Source organism: Macaca thibetana, chromosome 18 (assembly GCF_024542745.1).
Source record: "Macaca thibetana thibetana isolate TM-01 chromosome 18, ASM2454274v1, whole genome shotgun sequence".
Lineage (NCBI taxonomy): Eukaryota > Metazoa > Chordata > Mammalia > Primates > Cercopithecidae > Macaca > Macaca thibetana.
Genome location: NC_065595.1, coordinates 389092 through 414635, shown reverse-complemented (window position 1 = coordinate 414635; position 25544 = coordinate 389092). Strand labels below are relative to the sequence as shown.

At 53.9% G+C, this 25544-nt stretch overlaps 3 protein-coding genes across 7 annotated transcripts in view; all 3 read left to right on the top strand.

Annotated features, from left to right (window-relative positions):
* The window catches only part of RBFA (ribosome binding factor A), a 252019-nt gene that overhangs the window by 63719 nt on the left and 162756 nt on the right, over window positions 1–25544 (top strand). The window lies entirely within an intron of this gene.
* The window catches only part of HSBP1L1 (heat shock factor binding protein 1 like 1), a 414139-nt gene that overhangs the window by 292962 nt on the left and 95633 nt on the right, over window positions 1–25544 (top strand). The window contains exon 1 of one of the 5 annotated variants that reach the window (XM_050768230.1): window positions 12595–12604. The exons of the other annotated variants lie outside the window; for them this stretch is intronic. The gene's annotated coding sequence lies outside the window, so the exon portion shown is untranslated. Of the gene's footprint in view, window positions 1–12594; window positions 12605–25544 lie in introns of those variants that run through there. 5 annotated transcript variants of the gene reach the window in all.
* The window catches only part of KCNG2 (potassium voltage-gated channel modifier subfamily G member 2), an 82205-nt gene that overhangs the window by 39233 nt on the left and 17428 nt on the right, over window positions 1–25544 (top strand). Inside the window, exon 2 of the mRNA XM_050768218.1 lies at window positions 16668–17334. Coding sequence (XP_050624175.1) covers window positions 16708–17334 — 627 coding nt within the window. The 5' untranslated portion in view covers window positions 16668–16707. The remainder of the gene's footprint in view (window positions 1–16667; window positions 17335–25544) is intronic.

The window sequence follows — 25544 nt, the reverse complement described above, 5'->3', positions numbered from 1 at the left end:
TCGCCGTGGATCCCAGCCGAGAAGCCCTGGTCTGGAAACCATGCTGAGCAGTCTTTACCCGGCAGTGAGGACCACGCTCCCTGTGGAAGCTCTGGTGGGTCTTGTTCATGTAGATTAACAGCCCCACTAACTGCAAGGCACTCGCCCCATGAGCCATCATCCATGCACATAAGCACTTACAGAGATTCTAATAGTAACTCAGAATGGTAAATACCATTGTATCCCAGTGACTTCTCCTTACTGATTACATTCGAGAAAGCCTGATACGCTTGGTAGTGGCAGTCGCAGCTTTTCCTGGTGACACACTCATATTGCATATGGACCCACCCTTGCTGTGGCATCCTGGAGGCTGGCACCCGCTTGCTGGCGGCAGTGAGGCCATGTGTCCCCTGGGCCAGGCTCGTGATCAGGGATGGTGGTGACATAATGCCTGGGGCACTGAGCTTGTGGTTCAGTTAAGCCACAATTTAATTTAAACTGCTTGAGAGTCCATTTCATTTGTTTATGTGTATTTAGCCAGATTTAAACAAAATAGTCACTGTTTTCCTTGGGACTGAAGGAGTGGACTGGCAGGGAGGAATCCTGGGCAAACAGGGAGTGAGGGATGGGGAGCGGTACACGGACCCTGACCGGGGGCCCTGAGCAGAGCAAACTTGCAGAGCTTCTCCCGGTGAAGGCGGAATGTCGGAAACCCCAGCGCGGGCTCAGTTGCTGCCAGAGGCCAATGATGAACCCGAACCTCATCCGTCCTTGATCTCTGGGGCTGGTGGTGACACATATGCTTCTAAGTAGGGTTTGTCTTTTGCTTGGAAGGAAATATTAGAATTATTTCACCCCAACCCGCTGCATTCATTACTTAGAGCTGTGCAGCTTAAAACACCAGAAATGTGCTCTGTCAACCCTGGGAGTCCCAAGTGCAGCGTAGGGGACCACAGGCCTGTGCTGTCTCTGAACCGCTGGGGAGGGGCCTGCGTTGCCGCTCCCAGCTCCTGCAGCACCGCCAATCCTCGGCCCTCCTTGGCTGTGACCTTGGCCTCTGCATCCCACGGCCTCAGTGTCGGCCTCATGGGGACGCCTGTCCCTGGCCTCGGGCCCACCCTAGGGGCCTTGTCTTAGCCACATCCGCAAATACCCTGTTTCCCAATGAAGTCCGTCTCACAGGTCCCAGGGCTGAGACTGGCACAAGCTTCCGGGAACGCTGTGGAACCCACAGCTCTGCCTTTGGGCAGCGGCCATGTGGGGGAAGGAAGGAGGCAGGGACTGTGGCCCACGCGCTGGGGCACAGCTGCACTGTTCTGTGTATTTCGCTGAAAAAGCATCCTCTCGCCATGCCTGCCCCCGGGAGCATCCGTTCCCCAGAGGCCGCAGCATTCCCGGTGAAGCCAGACTGCCCGGCTGGAAGAGCCTCATCCCTGAGGAGTGGCCTCGGGCAGGTGCCTTCCACCCTCTGTGCCTCGGTCCGCATGGGGCACTTGTACCCACAGCACAGGCTGTTAGGGGTTAATGACTGCCTGGCGCCTGTGAAGTTCTCTGTGTTTGTTGAATCAACAAAGTAAAAGAGCAGTGGATAATGAGTGTTTCCTGGACACGGGATCCGTGCGGACATAGGTGAGGCCTGGGCCCGAGTTCTCCCTCCCACGCAGGCCACTCGGCTGCTCTGCACACCAAGCCCCACCTCCACACCCAGCCCCTCTGCCAGCCCCATCCTGTCTTCAGTCAGCCTCCCTTAGAGGGAGCCTGGACCTCACAGCCTGGACCCCTCAACGCCCACAGTCTCCCCAGAGGGGCCTCCAAGCGTAGTCCTGTCCTTAACCCCTGATTCCTTTATTCGGAATCTTAATGTTCTCACTGAGCGCTGACTATATGCAAGCGATGTCCCGGGGAAGAAGACACAGCAGAAAACAAAATCACACACAACCTGCCCTCCCAGCGCTGAGCTTCTGGGGGGCACAGGTGCCCCTCCTGGCTCAGAAGATGGGACCCCTCACCCCCAGCTGACCACATCTTCTGCCCTGTGCTCGGGCAGGTGCATCCGACCTCATCCAGAGCAAGGACGTCCATGTGCAGGAGCCACATCTGGACAGGCCGCACCTGCCTCCCCTCCTCGCCTTCCCCTGCGTCAGCGTGGGAGCCTCTGCTCTGGCAGCAGGTTACACCAAGCGCCGTGGTCAAGACAACCGTTGTTTCTTAGCTGTCCTGGTTTCTGAGGGTCAGGATTTCTCAGGGCCCAGGGCAGACGCTTTCTCTGCTGCGTGGAGTCTGGGCCTCGGCTGGAGGCAGAGCAGAGGCTGGGGCCGCCGGAGTCTTGTTCTTGCATGGCTGCGGCCTGATGCTGGTTGTCGGCCGCCCTGGGTGTCCTGGGAGCAGGAGCGCGTGGAAGGCCCAGCCTCTCAGAGACCCCCCCACATAATCACACAGTGAGACGTCTGCTGTGGTTCAATGGGAGGGACCCGAGACCCCACCCAGGCTCATTGGGAGGGACCTGAGACCCCACCTGGCCATGGGAGGAGTGTCCCGGGCACCTAAAGGGCTGGCAGGGCCGTGTGCAAACCTGCTGCCATCGCTGGTCCTGGCTCTCCTGACCTTCCTCCTCCCTGCTGCCGTCATCCATGTACCCAGCACACACGTGCACACATACGTGGATACATGGACATAAACATAAACTTTACCCAGACAGCCAAAGCCCCTCCCTCTCTCTACTCATATCTTCCTCCCTCTCCACGCAGAGGTGATTGAAGTTTGTATAAAATTGGGATTATTCTGTTCCTTGAATATCTGGTAGAACTCTTGACAAAGTCATTTGAGTTTGATTTTTGGAAGAAAAATAGATTTGTAATTACCATTTCCGTTTCTTTAGTAATTTTGTATTTATTCAGAGTTCCTATTTCTTAAGTCAATTCTAGAACTCCACGTTTTATTGCCTTTATTGGCATGAAGCCATTATGAGTGTTTTCTCATGATGTTCTCTTCTCTACCGGATCTGAAGTTCTTCTCTTTTCTGATCTTCATTTTTAAATTTGAGCCTTCTCTTCCTTCCCCTCAGTTCTGTTGTTGTTTCCTTTCCCATTTGTCTTTTTGAGAGCACGTTTTGGCCTCTCTGCCTTTCTTTGGGTTTTCACAGTAAGACAATCTGCGGAAATTTTTTAGCTACGATGCGTTTCTTCTTAAATTACTAAACATACAGCCTTCATAGTGTAAATCCTTTTCTGTGAGTTTCTTTGTATAAAACTAGGAGAGATCATGGCCCAGTAAGAACTCGAACGCACGTTGCTTTCGTACCCACGGGGGCAGGTGCTGGAGGTGGTTCAAGACCAGGTGGCTGCACAGAGTAGACGGAGCCCGTGGTTCCAGCTCCTGCGCCGAACATCCATGGAGTCCTCATGTTACTGGAAATGGGTCCCAATCCAGACCCCAGAGAGGGTCCTTGGATCTCAGGCAAGAAAGAATTCAGGGCGCGTCTGCTGTGTGCAGCAAAAGCAAGTTTATTAAGAAAGTAAAGGTGAATTGGCAGCTGCTCCATACACAGAGCAGGACGTTCCCAAGAGTAAGAGGAGGAACGCGTCCACCCTAGGTACAATGCTTTTTTATATATAAGGTAAAAAAAAGATCGTAGGGAGATTGCTCTGCTACAAGGGTTTGTGATAACAGATTAATTTTCTTTATTACTATATTTTGCAAGAATCAATATTATTATCTTTAAAGCAAAATTGGGAACGCTTCTGTTTTCAAGATATCGGGGTTATCAGGACACTCCTAAGTCTGGGTCTGTTTAGTAAACGTTATCAATCTATTCCCTTAGCCATAAGCATCTAGAGTCTAGGAATACCTAACCTCCTGGGAGTCAGCCCAGCAAGTCCCAGCCTCATTTTCCAGCCCTCAGTCAAGATGGAGTCACTCTGGTTCGAACGCCTGTGACACTCAGAGGATGCACCTGATACTAAACCAGTAAGAGCAGACACTGCAGATACTACCCTTCATCTCAAGGAAGTGACCTGATAGCCTTTCAGGCTACACTATGTGTGTGCATGTGCGGGTGTGTGATTGTGTGCAGCGTGCAAGTGTGAGTGAATGTGTGTGAATGTGTATGCATGTGTGAGCGTGTGAATGTGTGTGTGAATGTGCATGTGTGTGTATGCATGTGTGAATGTGAGTGTGTTAATGTGCATGCTTTGTGCATGTGTGAATGTGTATGCCTATGTCAATGTGTGTGTGAATGTGCATGTATGTGAATGTGTGTTTTGTGCATGTGTGAATGTGTATGCCTGTGTGAATATGCATGTGTGAGTGTGTGAATGTGTCTGTGAATGTATGTTAATGTGTGCGTGAATGTGCATGTGTGTGTAAATGTGTGTGTGCATGTGTGAATGTGTTAATGTGTGTGTTTTGTGCATGTGTGAATGTGTATGTCTGTGTGAAAATGCATGTGTGTGTGAATGTGTGTGTTTTGTGCATGTGTGAATGTGTATGTCTGTGTGAATATGCATGTGGGTGTGAATGTGAGTGTGTTAACGTGTGTGAATGTGCATGTATGTGTGTATATGAGTGTGTGTGTGTGCACGTACACGTGTGAGCACTTATGCACCAGGACTATTCTAGGCATCCACATTGGTTGTCAATCCTCACAACAGCCTTGTAAGATAGGTGCTATTCTATTACGAGTTATTTTCGTTTTATAAATGCAGAATCTGAGGCTTAGCAAAATTAAGTCGGTTTTCCAGGGCTGTTTGGCCCGTGCGGGCCGCGGCACGCACCTGCTTCCGTCTGCCCTCGCTCTAATTGTTGGCTGCACTGACGCTCTGCTCGTGAGACATCCTGTGACGACTCGGGTTGGGGCTGGAATTGGGGGGATGGCAAGCGCTGTGTGTGCATTTCACTCCCGCCAGCAGGGTCCCCCGCCTCCAATGACCTTGTTTCAGGGAAGCGCCCCCCATTTCCCAAGCGCCCGCCCCGGGGAAAAGCTGGCGGGGACATCGTCCTTTCCAGCAACGTGCCAGTCATCTCCAGCAGCGCAAACGATGCCTGCTGTGAACAGTTCGACCCCATGAGGAACATTCTGTACTCAACTTAATCTTTGCTTTATGTCTGTAATATTGAAGCACGTCTAAAGAGCCCGCGCACTGTCAGAATCTAATTGTGCATAAGAGATTTCGACTTTAATTAAAGAAGCAGGGGAAGGTTCCTTTAGGTCTCAGCTCCTTCACTCGCAGGGAGCATCTCAGTACAGGGGTCCCCGGGAGCCCAGTTCCAGCCTCCTTTGAGGGGCCTGGGACCACTTGGGCTTCCCCCCGACAATGACGGCCGCATTCCTCGAAGATCCCCGTTGTCCACGCGGATGGCGGCTCACCAGCGTCTGCGCCCGGGCGTGGGCCGCCCTCTGGAGATGAGCTGGATGTTGAAGCCACGGACAGGGGACGAAGTGGCTTCTCCAGCTTCCCGGCCGACCAGGGGCGGAGCCGTAATTAAAGTCCAGGCCTCCTGCCGGTTCAGGGTTCTTTCTGGTACAAAGCAGTGTCCGCGTGGGGCCAAAGCCTCCTGCCTTAGCAGGGTCTTTGTCATTTCTTTGGGGCTCCCTGTGTCAGTGCAGACCAGTTCCCCCCACTCCCGCAGTGGAGCAGGCCCTGGGCAGGACTCGGCACCGCATGGATGCTCCGTGCGTGCTGGACACGCGGACAGCCTGAGACCGGTCCTTCCCTCGTGTGTCCCTGCAGCAATGCGTCCTGGTCACCTGCGTGTGCCCTGAAGTATTCCCAGGAACACGAGCCTGGGCAAAGCGGACAGTGGGCGTGTCCTCGAGACACTTACATCCTAGTGGGAGCGGACAGAAAATAACACTGGGCAAAAATAATGCGCGAATCGTTCAGTCCTTTAGGGGAGAAAAGAACGCGGCAAAGTGAGGTGGGCCTGGCTTCAGCGTGAACCGAGTGGCGCAGGTGAGTCTGACGAGAAGGCAGGTTTGAGCAAAGGCCGAGCGTGAGGGGTCACCGTGGGCATCGCCGAGCAACTGTTCAGGCAGAGGAGCGGCTGTGCTGAGGCCTGAGGCGGGACTCGTCTGGGTGCCCAGGGGAGCAAGGAGGGGCGGGAGAGACCGGCCTAGTCCGGCGTTTTGAGCAGAGGGTGGCCTGTGGTGTTAGGAGGCCCCCTGGTCGCTGAGCTGGGGACAGAGGGCAAGAGGAGGAGGCGGGAACCTGCTAGGGCTGTGGATGCAGCAGACAGGAGGCTCAGAGCAGAGGCGGCAGTGAGCCAGAAGCTTCTAGATGTCAGGCAGCCGGTGTCAGCAGCGCCTAGCTGTGGGTGATCCCCCGGGACCCTGGCGGAAGGCCGGGGTGGGACTACAGGCCAGGCCTAAAGCCTCAACATCTGTGCTGGGCAGATGGCCCCGGGCCAGGGACAGATGCAGCTCCCTCCTGGGCCTGAGACAGGTGCCACCCCAAGGCAGGCACTACTTGAGTGGCAGGTGGCCCGACGCTGTGGGCCTCAGGGTGGAGAGCCGCACTCAGGGGGCTTCCCCTCTGGTTTCCAACCTTGGGATCCAGCCTGTGAAACAGCACAGACTGGTTTCCTCTGGAATCCACCATGCATGGGAGGAACGAGCAGGCCCATGTCCAGGGTAGCCCTGCCCGGTTCCAACCCGGTTCTTCTGCAGGAGGCCCCTGGGGAGCGCTGGCTGCACCTGCGGCTGTTTCCTGGTCGTGGGCTCAGGCGTCCTGGTCGTGGGCTCAGGCGTCCAGGCCTGGCGTGGAGGGAAGGCTGCCTGTGTGCAGGAGGAGCAAAGCCTTCTGCTTCCGTCACCGCCCGGCAGAGCCTCACCGTCCCAGCCCCGTTCACCAGAGCCCCCAGCCCCTGTGTGAGGGCAGCAGTGGTCGTGTCCTGCCTGGGCGCTGTCACAACACTTGCATGAGGAAACACAAGAGCTTTCCAATACCCCAAGCTCAGCATCATCAAGTTCCCCGGCTACGTTTATTGGGAGGCCGAGACGGGCGGATCACGAGGTCAGGAGATCGAGACCATCCTGGCTAATACGGTGAAACCCGTCTCTACTAAAAATTACAAAAAACTAGCCGGGCGAGGTGGCGGGCGCCTGTAGTCCCAGCTACTCGGGAGGCTGAGGCAGGAGAATGGTATAAACCCGGGAGGCGGAGCTTGCAGTGAGCTGAGATCCGGCCACTGCGCTCCAGCCTGGGCGACAGAGCCAGACTCCGTCTCAAAAAAAAAAAAAAAAAGGTAAATGTCACAGAGGTCTCCGTGGAGGGCCCCGGGGTGCACGATTCTTCATCCTCAAAGAGCCTTTAATGGCAGACCTCCTGCCTTCCGTAAGGCTGGTAAAATCCAAGTCTTTATACATTGCTTTTCATTGGCTTATTTTTACCTCTTCTGAGCTTCCTGGTAAACTAATTTTGGTGATTTTACTTTGTCCTCCATGTGTGACTTTTCTGTCCTATTTGCCTCCTGTGGACCCCTGATGCCTCTGGGAGACGGTCCTCAGCATGAGACCTTCCTACTTTCAATCTTGTCTACTGACTGTACTTTTTCATTTCTAGTTTTGTTTCTTATTTAGATTCTCTTGGGATTTTTTGTTTTTGTTTTTGTTTTGTTGTTGTTGTTTGTTTTCTTTTTGTAATGTCTTTGTTTTCCCTCATGTTTTTACTTCCTTCGTTCATTATTTTTTATAATTCCGTTTTCTAAAGTTCCCAGAGGCTGTGTGTGCTGGTGTGTGCTCACGGTGGACTCTTGCTGTGTGTGGTTTGTCATTTTAGTTTCGGTTCGTCTTGGTTGGGGCTTTGTCTGTGGGAATCCCACGAGGCTTGAACTGAGAGCACCTCCGGGCCAGAGCCCTGCTGACATTGGGCTGCATAATTCTTTGCTCTGGGGGCCCGTCCTGTGCAGGGCATTGGCAGTATCTCTGGTTTCTACCCACTGGACGCCAGTCACAGCAGTCATGACCATCACACATGTCTGCAGACCTTGCCGGCTGCCCCAGGGCAGAATTGCCCCCACTGCTGGGAACTGCGGCTTTGGCTGGTTCTCTGCTTGGCTCTGTGAGCTTCAGGGGTATCGCGGCCACCACCTGTGTGTGATCATTTCTTGGCTGTTATCACCCACCAAAATTCCAGCCTCACCCCACTGGGCACGCTAGGCTCATAGACACACAGCATCGTTTTTGACCTGGCCGAGAGAGAGGCCTTGAAACCTTCCGGTACTGGCTGGTGGGTTTCCTTCCCGATCACCCTCTGTGGAGGGGCCCTGCATGGCCCCTGCTTTCCTTAGATCAGTTCAGCCTCTGCCCTCGTGCTGTGACGGCCGTTCCCGCTCACCTCTGTCATCACTGAACCAGACGCCACACTCTTCACAAGACTGTGTCGTCAAACTGGTTGATCTACTCTAATACCTTGTGGCAATTCAAGATGCTTATTTTTGCTCTTATGAATGAAATTGAGCATGATTTTTCATATGTTGAAAGCCTTTTCCCCCCTTGATGTGAACCTTATGTCAGTTGGCCCTTTTTTTCTTCTGAGCTGTTTGTGGTCTTTCTTTTGCTGACGTTTTGCAGAGAATGGGGAGGAACTCCAGAGCTTCCAGAAGTAACTTTGCAATCTCTTAAGTAATTAGCTTTAGAACACTTTAGCATATAATTTATGTCCATATTTTAACATGTATGTTCTGGGAGGAAGAAAGCCTTTTACAGCAGAAGTTCCAGGTTGTACCTGACTATCCAGTTATTTTAATAATGATTCATCCCTGCCTACAAAAAACTTGGAGCGTGCGATGGCTTTGGCTACAAGGGAAGTCAACCTGTCCCGCAAGCCTGACGTGTGTGCTCCGCGGGGACTGGAGGGTGGGGCGTCAAAGCCACCATTCTCCGCAGTAATAACTCAGGCGACTCTCTGTCCCTTAGGGTGAAACTGGACGTTCATTTTCCAGGTCGAAGCCACTGGTCTCAGCTGTGATTTCACCAGTTCCCTGAAAGAGAATACCCTGAACCTTCACAGAGCCAGGTAAACCCAGAACCTGCCAGAATGGAGCAAGAAACCTCACGTAGCACTGGGATTTCTGTTTTCCATTTCAGAGGGTCTTCCTTGTGCCTTCTGCTGATGGTGAAGCTGAGACGCTGGCGACTGTTGACACACACCTGTCAAAGGCATGCCTCACAGGCAGCCCAAACTCAGGCGTGGCCCCTTCCGAGCCCCACCTGGGACCACAGAGGACAAGGGAGCTCACAGGGCCATCTGCCGTGCCACAAAGGGCTCCAGCAGCTGAGTGTGCACTCTAGGCTTCTTCGACAAACTGGGACAGCCGCTGCTCATTCCGGGCAGTTTCTGAGGCAGCACGTTCAGACGACTTCCTGCCGCATTAGGAAGCTCCGTCTTGTGAGCCCCGGGGAGGCCGGCAGGTTGGCACTTTCAGAGCCTTTAATGCCCCAGAGCACTTGACTTGTAGGGCTCGGGAAATCGCTGCAGCAGGTTTCCATGACCTAAGTAGCTGATTGCTTTTGAATAAAATCAGGTCCCCTGCTCCGGCCCTTCTGCCAGGCCAGCCCTCCGTCTCAGAGGAGCTCTCCTGCTTTTGGACCTCTCTGCCCGCCCCCCACAGCCGCCCCCCACAGCCCTGTGCAGTATTGGATGAGTCGGACGTGTCTGTGTTCCTCGGATCTATGCTCCAGGCCATGTCCTTGGCATGCGGTGTCTGTCACAGAGATTTAGACCACATGTTCACTGAGTGAACCTTGGGGCGTAGAGGCACACATGACCGTTTGAATCCTGCCCACGTCCCCCCTCTTCTCATGCAGCGAACTTGGCGCTGAAGGTCACAGCACACGTGGTCCTGGTGATCGCTGAGTGCTTCTCTCCTGGCCTCCGTTGCAGTAGCCGTCCAAGGAGCTTTCTCCCATTCAGAAGTGACTTCTGCAATTCTTCACTGGGGGCGCTGAGCTCTTACTGGCAAGCTAACTAATGCCATTTTGTTAGGCTGTCTTTCCCTCCCTCCTTCCTTTTCATTTAACTTTTTCCCCCTAAGATCTCAGGGGAATCACACGCTTGGGTCAAGTGGGCAGTCTGTGAGCTACACTGAGCAAACCCACCATGCCCCTTCTCTGGTTCCTGAGTTGCCGTAGTGGTGGGTTTAAACTTTACTTGGCAGAAGTTCGAGGCTACAGTTGTCGGCAACAACCAAAAAAAGGGCTTGATGTTGACGGTGGGAGGCAGCGGTTCTCGAACCTCAGTGATGAGGCTTGCATGTTACTGGATTCCCCCGAGGCCTACTCACTCAGAATGATTTTTATAAGTTGAAATAAAATTCACATAACGTTGTATTTACCATTTTTACGTGCACGATTCAGTGGTTTTTAGTGTATTAACAATGTTGTACAACCATCACCACTCTCTAATTCCAGGACTTTTCATCATCCCAAAAGAAACTCTGGGCCATTAGCAGTCACTCCTCCTTGCCCCTCCTCCCATTCCCTGGAACCCCTCACCTGCTTTCTGTCTCTGTGAATTTCCTTATCATGGACATTTTATTTTATTTTATTTTATTTTATTTTATTTTATTTTTTGAGACAGTGCCACTCTGTTTCCCAGGCTGGAGTACAGTGGCGTGATCTTGTCTCACTGGAACCTCTGCCTCCTGGGTTCAAGCGATTCTCCTGCCTCAGCCTCCTGAGTAGCTGGGATCACAGGCACCCACCACCACGGCCGGCTAGTTTCTGTATTTTTGGTAGAGACGGGGTTTCGCCATGTTGGCCAGGCTGGTCTCAAACTCCTGACCTCAAGGGATCCGCCTGCCTCAGCCTCCCAAAATGCTGGGATGACAGGTGTGAGCCACCGTGCCCGGCTCAGACGCTTTATATAAACGGATTCCCACTATATGTGACCTTTTCTCCTGGCTTTTTTCTCTTAGCACAGGCTTTATCCACGCTGTGGCATTAGCAGCACTTGATTCCTGTTTATGGCTGAGTAACATTCCTGTATGGAGGCCCACGTGTTGCTTCTCTGTTTATCAGTTGATGGAATTTGGGTTCTTTTCACTTTTTGGCGATTATAGTGATGCCACTGTGAACATTTATGTACAAGTTTTTGTGTGAGCACATGTTTTCATTTGTCTTGAGTGTATACCTCGGAGTGGGGTCTCCAGGTCACACGAGAACTCTATGTTTAAAATTTGAGGAACTGCCAGACTGTTTTCCACTGTGGCTGTGACATTTTATGTTCCCACCAGCAATGTACCGGGATCCAATTTTTCCACATCCTTTCCAACACTTGTTGGGGTTTTTTTTTTTTTTCCCATTTGTTTGATTATAACTACCCTAGTGGATGAGAAGTGGTATCTTGTAGTTTTAGTTTACGTTTCCATAATGACTAATGATATTGGTCACCTTTTCATGTGCTTATTAGCCATTCACATATTTCCTTGGGAGAAATATCTGTTCAAATCCTCTGCCCATGTGTAATTTGGGTTGTCATTTGTTGCTGGGCTGCGAGAGTTCCTAACATCCTGGATACTAGACTCTTATCAGATATGTGACTCGCAGCTCTTTTTTTCCCACTGTTACTTGTCATTCATTTTCCTGGTGCTGTTCTTTGATATACAAGAGTTTCATTGGAACGAAGTCCAATTTATCTTTTTTCTTTTGTTCCTTGTGCTTTTCGCCTCCTGTTTCAGAAATCAATGTCTCATCCACGGTCGTGAAGATGTACACTCTGTTTTCTCCTACGTGTGTTTTGGAGTTTTAGCTCTTACGTTAAGGTCTTTGATGTAGTTTGAATTAGTTTTTATATATAGTGTGATGTTGGCACCTGTCTTGGTCCATTCAGTGTTGCTATAAAGGAATACCTGAGGCCAGGTAATTCATTTTTAAAAGAAGTTTTAATTGACTCATGATTCTGATGTCTGGAAAAGTTCAGGATCAGGTATCTGCATCTGAGGAAGGCCACAGGTGGCTCCAGTCATGGCAGAAGATGGCACGGAGCTGCTGTGTGTGGAGACCACACGGAGACGGAGGAAGCAAGGGCTAGGGGTGCCAGGCAGGCTCAACAGCCAACTCTGGAGTGAACTCATAGAGCGAGAACTCACTCATTACCATGAAGATACCACCCAGCCATGCGTGAGGGATCCGCCCCCATGACCCAAACCCCTCCCATTAGACCCCACCTCTGACATTGAGTATCAAATTCCAGTATAAGATTTGGAGGCCAATACCCAAACGATAGCAGGGTCCAACTTTATTTTTTTATATGTGGAGAACCGTTTGTTGGAGACAGTATTATTTCTCCATTGAATAGTTTTGACGACCTTGTCAAAAATGAACGGACGGTGGACTCATGGGTCATTTCTGGACTTTGGATTCTGCTCCATTGATGTTTGTGTCTCTCTTTACGCCAGTCCTACACTCTCGACTGCTGCAGCTTTATACTTAGCTTGAGAAAGCAGTAATGGACTAGTCCATGTTCGCATTCCCAGAAAGGAATACCTGACACTGCGTAATTGATAAAGAAAAGAGGTTTAATTCGCTCATGGCTCTGCAGGCTGTGAAGGAAGCCTGGTGCCAACGTCTGCTTGGCTTCTGGGGAGGCTTTGGGAAGCTTCCAGTAACGGCAGAACGCAAAGGGGGAGCAGGCACGTAACATGGTAAAAGCAACAACAAGGTTAGGGGTAGGTACCACACACTTTTAAATGAACATATCTCATTTCTACACAGGATTTAGGTGGAGGCATGTAATAAAATGATATCAAGTAAGTTTGAGCCCTCCAACTTTGTTCTTTGTCAAGATTGCTTTGGCTACCTTGCATTTCCAATAGAATTTTAGGTTCAACTTGTCAATGTCTTCAAAAAAGTTACTGAGATTTTCATATGGATTGGATTGACTCTGTTGATCAACTTAGGGAAGAGTGCCATCGTAACAATATTAGGTCTTCTAATACATGAGCATGGAATGTCTTTTCATTTATTTAGTCTTAAAATTTCTTCCTGCAATGTTTGTAGTTTTCAGTTTTCAGTGTAGATTTCAGTTCACTCCCTGGTTAAATTTATTCCTAAGCATTTTATTCTTTCTGGTGCTCTTACAAATGGAATTTTTTTAACTTCCTTTTCCAGTTATTCATTGCTTTTGTATAGAAATACAACTGATTTTTTTTTTTTTTTTTTGAGGCGGAGTCTGGCACTCTTGCCCATACTGGAGTGCAGTGGCCCGATCTCGGCTCACTGCAAGCTCCGCCTCCTGGGTTAACGCCATTCTCCTGCCTCAGCCTCCCGAGTAGCTGGGACTACAGGCGCCCGCCACCTCGCCCGGCTAGTTTTTTTGTATTTTTTAGTAGAGACGGGGTTTCACCGTGTTAGCCAGGATGGTCTCGATCTCCTGACCTCGTGATCCGCCCGTCTCGGCCTCCCAAAGTGCTGGGATTACAGGCTTGAGCCACCGCGCCCGGCCACAACTGATTTTTTATACTGATCTCACGTCTTGCAATTTTGCTGAACCCATTCTCATAGTGGGGTGTGTGTGTGTGTTCTTTAAGGGTTTCTGTACATAAGACCATAAGAACAAGTCATCTCAAAATATAGTTTTACTTTTTTTCTTTTGAGTCTGGATGCCTTTTCTTTCTTTCTCTTGCCTAATTTTTCTGACTAGAATTTCCAGAACAATGTTAAGTAGAACTCATGACAGCAGGCATTTCAGTCTTGTTCCTTGTCCTGGGGGAAAGAATCCAGTCTTTCACAGCTGACTATGAAGTTAGCAGTGAGTTTTTCCTACGTGGACTTTGTCATGTGGAGGAAGTTCTCTTTTAGTCCTAGTTATTGAGTTTTTTGTTTAATCACAAAAGGATGTTAGACTGTGTCAAATCCTTTTTCTGCATCTATTGAAATTATCACGATTTTTTCCCTTCACCCTATAAATACGTATATTATATTAATTTTTGCATACTGTGCCACCCTTGTATTCCTGTGATAAATCTCTATGGTAAATGATCACATGGTCATCGTGTATAATCCTTTTAATATGAAGCTGGATTTATTTTGCTCTTGTTTTGTGGAGGATTTTGCCTGTTTTCTTTTCTCTCTCTCTTTTATTTATTTATTTTTATTTTTTTTTTTGAGATGGAGTCTCACTCTGTTACCCAGGCTGGAGTGCAGTGGCGTGATCTCGGCTCACTGAAACCTCCGTTCCCAGGTTCAGGCAATTCTCCCTGCCTCAGCCTCCCAAGTAGCTGGGACTACAGACACCTGCCACCACACCTGGCTAATTTTTGTATTTTTAGTAGAGACAGGTTTTTGCCATGTTGGCCAGGCTGGTCTCAAACTCCTGACCTCAGATGATCCACCCACCTCAGGCTCCCGAAGTGCTGGGATTACAGGCGTAAGCCACTGTGCTGGGTCTTTGTCTTTAGACAGTTTGTGGTGCATCAGTGTGGATGTCTTTGAATTTATCTTACTTGGAGTTTGTTGAGTTTCTTAGATGTGTAGATTAATGTTTTTCATCAAATTTGGAGGGTTTTTAAAAACCATATTTCTTCAAATATTCTTTTTTCCCTGTTCTCTTTTTCCTTTCGGGACTCTCATCATTCAAAAGTTGGTACATCTGATGGTCCCACAGGTCTCTTAGGCTCTGTTCAGTTTTCTTTGTTTGTCAGATAGGATACCATCAAATGATGCATCTTCAATTTCTCTGATTATTTCTTCAGTGTGTTCATAGCTGCTGTTGAGACCCTCTAATGAGCTTTTCATTTCAGCTAGTATCTTTCAACACCAGAATTTCTATCACTTTTTTTTTTTATAACTTATCTTTATTGACATTCTCTATTTGGTGAGACATCGTTCTCACAAATTCCTCCAGCTCTCTGAAGATATTAAACAAGCTTAGGTGAAGTATTTTCCTAGTGAGTCCAATATCTGTGTTTCTTCAGAGATATTGTGTTTTAGTTCCTTTTTCCTGTCTATGAGCTACACTCTTGTATTCTTTGCATGCCTTGTAATTTTTTGTTGAAACAAGATTTTTAATAAGTGGCAGTTGTGGAAATCAGACTCCCCTCTCCCCAGGATTTTCTGTAGCTGCTGTGGTTTGTTGAGTAACTTTTGTGAACCAAGTTTGTAAAGTTCATCTTCTTTGTCTGATGTGGCCATTGATGTCTGTTCCATTAGCTTAGAGGGCAGTAAATGATGCGACATAGATTCTTAAACGTCTGGAATGAAAACTAAAACTTGGTTTTGCAGATGGGCTGTGTGTCTTGGAGCCACCTTCAGCACTCAGCCAGGCTGGTCAAGCCTCTGTCTTGTCACCTCCTGCTCGCAGAATCTGAAGGTCAGTCCCAGGAGGGACTTTAGGGACTTCTCGGGATTTTCCCGGCATGTGCGTGGCATTCCAGACTCCTGGGAACTCTTAGAACCTTATCAAGCCCTTATTTCCAAAATCATCTCATTCCCCAGCCTTTCATCCCCAGCTTTGTGTCTACCTGTGGTCCCAACTATAACCCAGAGGCAGCAAATGGCTAAAACACTTTCCCATCAACGTTTCTGACACACACTCCCCAGGTGGCTGCCTTTGCACAGACAGACTTCCAAGAAACCGGAGATGAGGCTGGGCGCGGTGGCTCACGCCTGTAATCCCAGCACTTTGGGAGGCCGAGACGGGTGGATCACAAGGTCAGGAGATCGAGACCATCCTGGCTAATCCGGTGAAACCCCGTCTCTACTACAAAAAACTAGCCGGGCGAGGCGGCGGGCGCCTGTAGTCCCAGCTACTCGGGAGGCTGAGGCAGGAGAATGGCGGGAACCCGGGAGGCGGAGCTTGCAGTGAGCTGAGATCCGGCCACTGCACTCCAGCCTGGGCGACAGAGCGAGACTCCGTCTCAAAAAAAAAAAAAAAAAAAAAAGAAACCGGAGATGAAGGCAGAGCCTTCCACGGAGCCACAGTAATTACGATTCCTCAAGAATGAGGCCTGTAGCTTCCCCCTCCAGTGCTGCTACTGGTACCGGGAATGCAGGCTGTTGCTTTCAAGGCTGTCGTGGCGCTGGGGAGCAGGGTAAAGCTTATTATTGTGACCAAGACTCAGCTGTTCTTTCTCAGTGCCCCACGGCTGGTGCAAACTTTTGGTTAGTTTCCAGAGTTCCAAAAAGGCTGACTCTTGACAGTTTTTACCAGGTTTTTCATTGTGTTAAGGTAGGATGGACTTTTGGAGCTCCTTATTCTGCAGTTTCTCCGCCTCACAGAGCCAGGAACGCCGTTTTCCAGCAGGTCCCCTGGCTGATTCCGACGTGGTTAGCTCTCAGGGCACACCGTGGGAAACTAAGCTGGGACTGCGTCTCTCCGGCCAGACATCGCGGCGTCCTCACTGCTCGGTGGGGTCCGCCCTGAAACATCTGGCTCTTTGGAGTTTGAGTGGATTTGTGAAAGCTCCGTTCGACCCCTGGTTCCAAACCCGTAGTGTGAGAACCCAGCTGTTCTCTTGGCGATAACTCAAGGCGGGTCCATAACCTGGAGGGGTCCGCGGGACGCCTGAGGGTCCCCCACGCGGACCAGGTGCAGGGGTCGGGCCTGCGGAGGAGCGGCCAGTGGGCGGGTGGAGGGGTCTCAGAGCTCACCTCCGAGGGTTCGGTGCCGGCCGGCCCCTGGATCCCCGCGGGCGGACGCGCTCCCCCAGCTCAGCTCTCGCGGCCCTAACGCGCTCCTTTCCTTTTGCAGGAGCCCGGCGGGAGCCCCTCGGTCCGGTCCGGTCCGGCGCATGGAGCCATGGCCCTGTTCCGCGGGCGGCGGCGGCGGTGGGACCCGCGCCCGCCACGTCATCATCAACGTGGGCGGCTGCCGCGTGCGCCTGGCCTGGGCCGCGCTGGCGCGATGCCCCCTCGCGCGCCTGGAGCGCCTGCGCGCCTGCCGCGGCCACGACGAGCTACTGCGCGTGTGCGACGACTACGACGTGAGCCGCGACGAGTTCTTCTTCGACCGCAGCCCGTGCGCCTTCCGCGCCATCGTGGCGCTGCTGCGCGCGGGGAAGCTGCGGCTGCTGCGGGGCCCGTGCGCGCTGGCGTTCCGCGACGAGCTAGCCTACTGGGGCATCGACGAGGCGCGCCTGGAGCGCTGCTGCCTGCGCCGCCTGCGCCGCCGAGAGGAGGAAGCGGCCGAGGCGCGCGCGGGGCCGGCGGAGCTCGGGGCGCAGGGGAGCCCGGCGCGCGCCCTGGGGCCTCGGGGGCGGCTGCAGCGCGGCCGGCGGCGCCTGCGCGACGTAGTGGACAACCCGCACTCGGGGCTGGCGGGCAAGCTCTTCGCCTGCGTGTCCGTGTCCTTCGTGGCCGTCACGGCCGTGGGCCTCTGCCTGAGCACCATGCCGGACATCCGCGCGGAGGAGGAGCGGGTGAGCGCGGACTTGGGTGGCGGGGACCGGGGCCGGAGCTGGGGCTGGGGTCTGGGTGCGGGGAGGCGGGTGGGGGAAGGGGCTGGAGGCAGCCATGGCCAAGGCCTAGGACCGGGCTGGGGGCTGCAGGGGCCAGGGTGGGCCGGGGCGGGGCTGGAGGCGGCCGGACCGAGGGAGCGCAGCTGATGGTGATCTTGGCCAACCCCCACCCCCAGCGGGAGACAGCAGAGCCTCCAAGTTACATTCGGTTTCCACACGCAGTATCTGCTCCACAGGCCTCCGCTGGAACTACTTAGCCCATCAGTTCCTCAAAGTTTGAACAACATGGAGCTAAAGTATTGGGTATCGGGGCCTAGAGAATTGTGTGACATTTGGTCATTCTGGACCACGGAGACCCAACCGCATTGTTCCAGGGCTGGAGGACAGTGCCAGGGCCAGGCAGGCCTCTGGCTGTGGAACCGAGGTCTGGGTGCCGAGGGCTGTGTGCTGAGACGTCTGGGTGCTGAGGTCTGGGTACTGAGAGGTCTGGGTGCTGAGTTCTGGGTGCTGAGAGGTCTGTGTTCTGAGAGGCCTGGGTGCTGAGGTCTGGGTGCTGAGGTCTTGGTGCTGAGAAGTCTATGTGCTGAGAGGTCTGGGCGCCGTGAGGTCTGGGTGCTGAGGTCTGGGTGCTGAGAGGTCTGGGTGCTGAGGTCTGGGTGCTGAAAAGTCTGTGCTGAGAGGTCTGTGTACTGAGTTCTGGGTGCTGAGAGGTCTGTGTTTTGAGAGGCCTGGGTGCTGAGAGGTCTGGGCGCCGAGAGGTCTGTGTGCTGAGTTCTGGGTGCTGAGAGGTCTGTGTTTTGAGAGGCCTGGGTGCTGAGAGGTCTGGGCGCCGAGAGGTCTGTGTGCTGAGAGGCCTGGGTGCTGAGGTCTGGGTGCTGAGAGGTCTGTGTTCTGAGAGGCCTGGGTGCTGAGGTCTGGGTGCTGAGAAGTCTATGTGCTGAGAGGTCTGGGCGCCGAGAGGTCTGGTCGCCGAGAGGTCTGGGTGCTGAGAGGTCTGGGTGCTGAGAGATCTGGGTGCTGAGATCTGGGTGTGGATCTTCCTGCCCCTGTCTTAGACTTCCTGCCCTGTCCGTCCTGTCCCACTAACCTGAGAAGGCCTGGGCAGAAGTGTGTGACCTTGTGGGTTAATCTATGTTACCATGAGGAGACAAGAGAAGGCGAAAGCTTGCCAGTGTATGTCATGTCTGGGGAAGGACCGTGAGCTCTGGGCCCTAGGCCTGGGGGTTTGTGTTGTTGGAGTGGTGAGATTCATGGAGAAGGGGCTGTGACTGTGTCTGAACGGGCGTAGCTGAGTGTTGCCCTGAAAAGGTCTCCCTGCATTTTCCAACGGCCACACCAGGAGGCAGGGCACCCACCAGGTGGGGGTCGGGCACCCCTCCCCTCGGCACCGGCCTCCCTGGACTGCATGGAGGCCCCTCCGCCCCTCACAGGGCAGAGCACCCACCGTCAGCACTGCAGAGGCCCTGCCCGCCTTGGGGACACTTGTCATTGAAGGGCACAGCAAGGAGCTGAACTGACCCAAGCCTGCGGCCCGAGTGCAAACATGACTTAGACGCAGGTTTGGAAGTCGGCTGCCGCCCTCAGTCTGGGTGTGTGGCGGCCCGAGTGCGGATTTGACTTAAATGCAGGTTTGGAAGTCAGTTGCTGCCTGCAATCTGGGTGCCTGGCAGCCGGGCTGCCTTCCCCCGTCGTCCCCATGAGGTCCAGGTCCTGACTGTGCTTCCAAAAGGTGCTTGAGTGTTTGGCTGTCCTCAGTTGAATATCCAGGAGGGAAAATTCATTTGTGTCATGTTAGAGAATGGGAGAAGTTTGGGCTGCTCCAGCTACAGAAGCCACCCCAGGAACACCAGCCCTGATCCTTACTGTGCACCCCAAAACCCCAGATCCTCTCAGGGACAACCCTGGGCTCCATGGCACCCAGCGCTTCACACTCCTGGCATGCGCCCCTAAATCGCTTGTGCAGGTAAGAAGCAGTCGCCCCCTGCGTGGGGCCTGGTGACATGTGTCCGAGTGTTGCAGCCACTGCTGACCGAGGTCTTTTTCGGAAGCGATTCGGTTGTGTGGGTGAACAGCCAAGAAAAGATGGTCCTCACCCCTGTCCTAAGAGAATATTTCAAAGCATGAGAATTGACGTGTTGGTGATGTAACAAAACCGGAAGCCAGGGCACCTCCGAGCGTCCAGCTAGGGGCTGGCGAAGGACGTCACCTTCTGTCCACTTGATTGATGAGATGTGGGGAACCATAAAATGTTGGTGATTCCCATGAAAAAACGCTCAGCCCGACTTGTAATTAAATACATGCTGGATCCCAGACAGTGCAAGTCCCAGCCCAACTCAGGCCTCAGACGAGCCAAGTCACTGGCCGACCATCCCAAGCCAGCCGCTGAGGGACGGCAGTGGGACCGTGACTCGGTGCTCCCGGGAGGGAACGTGGGTGCAGGCGCTTTGGTGCCGTTTGTCAGGAAACGAGTTCTTGAGAACTAGGAGTCGGTGTTACTGACAAAATGTGAGGTCTGATGGGTTACGTACGGAAGGCTGAGTCTGGCCGCCATGCAGGGTCGGCCTCTGCAGTGTTTCCCATGCACGGTGCTGTCCCAGGTGTAGGGGTGGGGGTGCCGGAGCCGTGAGCACCCCTACACACAGCTCTACAGACACTGGGGAGACCCCGTGCCAGAGTCCAGCCAGGACATTCTCCCAGGTCTCCTGGATGCCTCAGAGAATGAGGGAAGCCCAGGGCGCTGGTTGGTTTCAGTGCCTGCCCCCCGCTGAATCTCCCGCCCTGGGCTGCGACCTGCACAGGGGCAGCAGCTCCGTGTGGGGAAGGCTTGGCACGGAGACCATGGAAACGCCTGGTCTGCTGCACACAGCGGGTGCTGAAGAAATAGGAAGCCTCGGTTATCTATGAGCAAAACATGCCCGTGTGTCCCCAGCAACACTGAGGACCTGAGAACCCGGCGTTGTCAGTGTGTGCTTGGCTCTGGGCTGCCTGGACTGGGGGCAGTTGTTGAGTCTGAGCTCACAGGAGACGCGCTGGCCCACAGGTGCGCTGGGACGGCCGTGGGGACCGGAAGGTGGACACCTGGCCCGCCCTGCACTGTCCAAGCAGGCTCCGTCCTCTACCTGAAGTCATGTGGGATCATTCACTCCATTGCTGGGCCTTTCCCAGGAGAGAAAATCTGTTCTGTCCCAAACCCACAGGATCTTTGTGGCCAGGCGTTCGGGTGATTTGCTCAACTGTTTATCCTGCCTGTGGCCACAGAGGTTACAAACCAAATCCTAAACATCTGTGGCCCCAAAAGTTATCCTGAATTCTCTGACCCCCCAAAAGTATATCCTAAACCCAGACACCCCCGCTGCACCCCCAACCTTGCCGTCTTTCCTAGGAGAGGTTACCCGTGGTCACGACCTGCAGACACCTCCACCGCCACCACACGGGACGGCCTGCAGCCCTGGCTTGGACGTTGTAATCCAGGCTGTAGGGACACGGACGGGCCTGAGGTCAGAGCTGGAGTGGGAGTTACCACCCGTTCCCAGCTGTCAGAGGCTCAGCCGGGTGGGACCTCCCACCTCCAGGCCCCAGCCACGTGTGGGTGGGCACCGTTTGTGCTCCCCATTGCCCTCGTGGGACCTCCAGTGAGTCTGTGGCCTTTGGGAGTTTAGGCTGTGGACGGCTGTGTGGAGGAGGCTGAGCCACCTCTCTGCTCCCCACTGTCTGCTCCCAGACGAGGCCCCCCATGCCCAAGGTGCCCTGTGAACATACAGACAGGATCACGAGCTTCAGCTGCCGTGGGCCCTAATGGCTGTGGGATAATCGGCAGGGAGCGGTGTCTCTTGAGAAACGTGTGTCTGGGGTGAGGTTAGATGATGGTTGCAACAACGTGGTGTGGTTTTGGGGTCCCGTGGGCTCTCCGTGGTCAGGATGGCACCCGCGTTGGCTTCCTGCCGGTGGATGGGGCCTGGTGACGCCCACTGTGAGGATCCGGAGCGCTTTGGAGGGATGGCTGGGGGCAGTTTCCGTGCCTGCAGAGCTGCACGCTCCCTCTGCGCTGGGCGGCTGCCGGGTGGCCTGGACGGTGTGAGCACCCACGTGCTGGCTGGAGGCCGGGACAGACTGCTCCGCCCACTGGAGACCCACCTGCTGGCCTGCCTGCTGTTGGTGGAGGTTTGTGGCTGGAGGTTGTTTTTCAAAATCCATTGCTTCCTTGTACATTCAGGCTGATTTTTGGCTCTGTAAATTGATTTTTTCTTTTAAACTCACATGATTAAATTAAGAGCAGTATAATTAGTTATAGATTTCATGACTGGGATTTGAAGCATTGAATTCACTGAGAACATTTTTGCAACAGCTTTAAAAGCTGGTCGCCAAGTTTCTTCTGCACGTGGGCAGACGTCACAGACACCGAGTCGTGTCAGCTCGCAGAGCGAGAGCTTTGCGGATGCCGAGTTGTGCTGATCAGGGTTCTCCGCAGGTGCGGGATGAAAGGGTGCGGCTGATTGGCAGGAGTCAGCTCACCAGGTCCTGGAGGCCTCACGCTGCAGTCAGCATGCCGGAGACCAGCAGAGCCTGGGTCTGAGTTCCAGCCCAAAGACCAGCACCGAGAGACCAGGAAGAGCTGTGGTTTCCGTCGAGCCTGGGGCAGGAGAAAGGTCCCAGCCTGTGGCCAGGCAGGAGGAGTCCTTTGCGCTGGGGAGGGTCAGCCCTTCATGTCAGGCACAGGCCTCCGGAGTCTGCCACGGGAGCGTTGTGTCCACCTGCACCTGTGTGAGGCTGAGCCTTACGAGCTGACAGATCGCACCTCCCAGCAGCGCGAAACGTGCTTGTGTCTGTTGCAGCCTGTCCTGTGGGCGACCCTTGGAGCCCTGACTGGCTGCACGGCAAGGACAGACGCAGGGCGTGGACGGGACGTGGGGTGTGGCCTGTCCCTACAGCCGCAGTCAGAGTTGTCCTGGACCTGAGCACCGGGTGGCAGGTTGTGCATTCAGAGCTGATTTCTTCAACAAGAGCAGGCAGCGGGGCTCCCTAGGGCAGCTGCACTGGGCCGTGGCCCCTTCCCATCCGTGTGGTATAACAGGGGCTGTGTTAGGGCCACGACAGATCCAAACCTGGGGATCTCGGTGGACGTCAGGCGCCCCGTCTTACAGCAGCGTCGAGTGGGCAGTGCAGGACCAGCCGGTGGCCCCACGTCCCAGGAGGCTCCCACACCACCGGTCTCCACCCAGGGGCAGAAGAGAGTGGGGAAGGCAGCCCCCTGTGATGCCTTGGCAGAGCCTCTGCGTCCGTCTGCATCCCATTGGCCTGGACGTCTGCAGCACATCCTAACCCGAAGGCCACAGGCCTAGGCAAAGCTGTGGCTGCCCTTTACCAGGGAGGCAGGTTCCAGTCGGCAGTCTCTGCCACTGCGACACTGGCAGCAAACTCCTGCCAGCACCGAGTGAAGACCCACAGCAGATGGGTCACCGGGGCCAGCTACTTTGGGGCCGCACGATGCCGCTGGGCTGAGCTCTGGGAGGCGGGCAGGGCCCGGTGATGGCCTGGGTCCTGTGCCTGCGGCCAGCCGCCCACCCTCGCAGCCCTCGGCACTCCTGTCGAGGGATCAGACCCTGCGGAGGCTCGTGGAGACCTGCAAACAGCAGGGCCTAGAAACCCACTGGGCAGGGGATGAAGATAAAGGGCTGCTCTGCTTCCTGCACAGATTTGATGGGAAAACATAGAAGATTTGTGTTTTGGATTTTCACTTTAGTCTGGGGAAAAAAAAAAAAAAGCTAAAATCCCTGATATAAAAGCCTCAAAGCTTCAGTATTTTTGTTTTATTTGAGATAGCGTCTCGCTCTGTCACCAAGGCTGGAGTGCAATGACGCAATCTCAGTTCACTGCAATCTCCACCTCCCGGGTTCAAGTGATTCTCCTGCCTCAGCCTCCCGACTAGCTGGGACTACAGATGCGCCACCACCATGCCCGGCTAATTTTTGTGTATTTTTAGTGGAGACTGGGTTTCACCATGTTGGCCAGGCTGGCCTTGAACTCCTGACCTCAGGTAATCCACCCACCTTGGCCTCCCAAAGTGCTGGGATTACAGTTGGAGCCACCTCGCCCGGCCAATTCTTTTTCCATAAAATCCCTCCCAGGTCTCCGGTCTCTCTTCTCGCCGCAGTACGAGGCTCAGTCGGGGGCTGGCTCAGTTCTCAGACCCTGAGTGTGACCCGCGCTCCCGTCCAGCTCTGGCTCTGACAACGGCAGGGCTTGAAACATTCTCTCCATTCTGAGCCTCACCAAATGCAGATTCTTCAAAGCTGTTGAGATTAACTTGAATAGTTTATGTGCCTTGCTTTGGACAATGCTCAGCACACAGAATCAAACAGCGGGGTCTCTCTCTCCTTCTGCAAACAAGGGAAGCGAAGGCTTGTGTGGTCCCTGTGCGGCGGCCGTGGGGAGGGTGTGTGGGGTGGGGACCGCCACTCCGTGAGCCGGCGTGCGCTGTCCCCCTCTGATGACACAGCAGGAGTGGTCGGTGTGCAGAAATCGTGGGGAGGTTCACAAAGGGACCTGCTAGGAAGAAGCCAGGCAGCTCTGCCGGTGGGGCCTGGGGACAGGATGGATGGCACGGTGGGCCACGGTGGTTTTGGAAAAGGCAGCACTTGGGCAGGAAAACAGGAATGCGAGTTCTCACTTTGGGCCTGGGTCCCAGGCTTGAGGCCCTTGCTGGGGACTGCCCTCTTCCACCCAGCGTTTCTCTGCCTCCTGTCCGTCTGTGTCACTTGGGAGACTTCACTTTTCTTCTTCGTGGACTTTGTTTATTCCCGGGCTGTTGTTTTTTCTCAGTTCTGTGCCCTGCAAGGGTTTTTGTGTGCTCCCCACCTCCCCGGGCCTCCCCTACACTCCCGTTCCCTCTGTCACTCCCCGTGCTGGCGCACAGCACTGCTCCTGCCGCCGGTCCCTCCAGCCATCTCCGGTGAGTCTTCCCAGCTCCTCTGGGTAGCCACCGGTCCCTCTGAGCACATCCAGGCCCGCACTTGGCCTGTGTGCAGCTGTAAGGGGTGTTGGGGAGCCCGGCCCTAGCTGTCCGGGCACGAGCCCTGGACGGGAGCATTTTCCTGGGAGCCTGGCACACCCCATGTCCTCAGTGTCTGTTCACAGCATCTGAACTTGGCGATGTGGAAAACAGGAGTCTGGGAGGAAAGCAGGGGAGGCTGCAGAGCAGCTGTGGTTCGATCTGGCAACAGTGTCCGCTGAGCTGCCGCACTCGGCCGGGAGGCGCCTGGGACTCGGCGGGAGGGGATTTAGCCCAAAGAAGGCAGCGGCTGCGGCGTCCAGGTCCAGCCTGTAAGAGGCGCAGGCCTCGCTGCTGAGGGGACATCCTTGTCAGTGACATGCTCACGCCCAGAGACCACTGAAGTTAGACACGTTTTCGGGCAGCTTCAGGGCCTTGACGAGGACGTCCCGAGGGCAGCCGCCTGCCCCAGAACCTCCCAGCAGGAACAGCTGATGCGGTTACAGCCTCAGGTCAAGCGTGGGGTTGAGGGGCCAGGCAGGGCTGCTCTCCTGACTGCCTCGGGAATTCTCGGCCCTCACAGCTCCACCCACCTTTCCCCATCACGGGCTGAGGTGGGGATTCTGCTTCTGAACTGCATTTTGTGGGCAGATTGAAGAAAAGCCGTGTAGTCGCCACAATCAGCCACCTTCCTCTATGCCATCGGTCATAGAAAATTTAATAGAAAAACTATTCTGGTCACCATAATAACAAAAATATGAAAGGCCTAGGAATAATCTTAGCAAGAGAGGTTCTGTGTCTACCGAGAACAGCCCCGGCAACAGCGGAGGCATAGAAATGAGTGAACAGGGCACACCGGCCCCGAGGGGGGAGGCTACTTCCCAGATTAACACACACACTTCGCGTCAGTCAGCCTCCTGGCGGGTGTTTTGGACTCTCACAAAATAATCTTTAAAATCTAGAGAAATGTGTACAAAGATGAGCTGGTGGATTCTGGAGAACAAAGAGAAAAGTGCAAAGCGGGGGGCCCAGCCCAGAATTGATTCTTTCCTACTGCACAAGCTTCCCCGAAACATGGTGGATTCAGATGGCAGCTGTCTGTCTGCAGGTCATTCTGAGGCTGGGTTTGGGGTTGGCGTGCTCTGTCCTTGAGGCATCAGCTGGGGTCTCCAAGGTGGTGGCT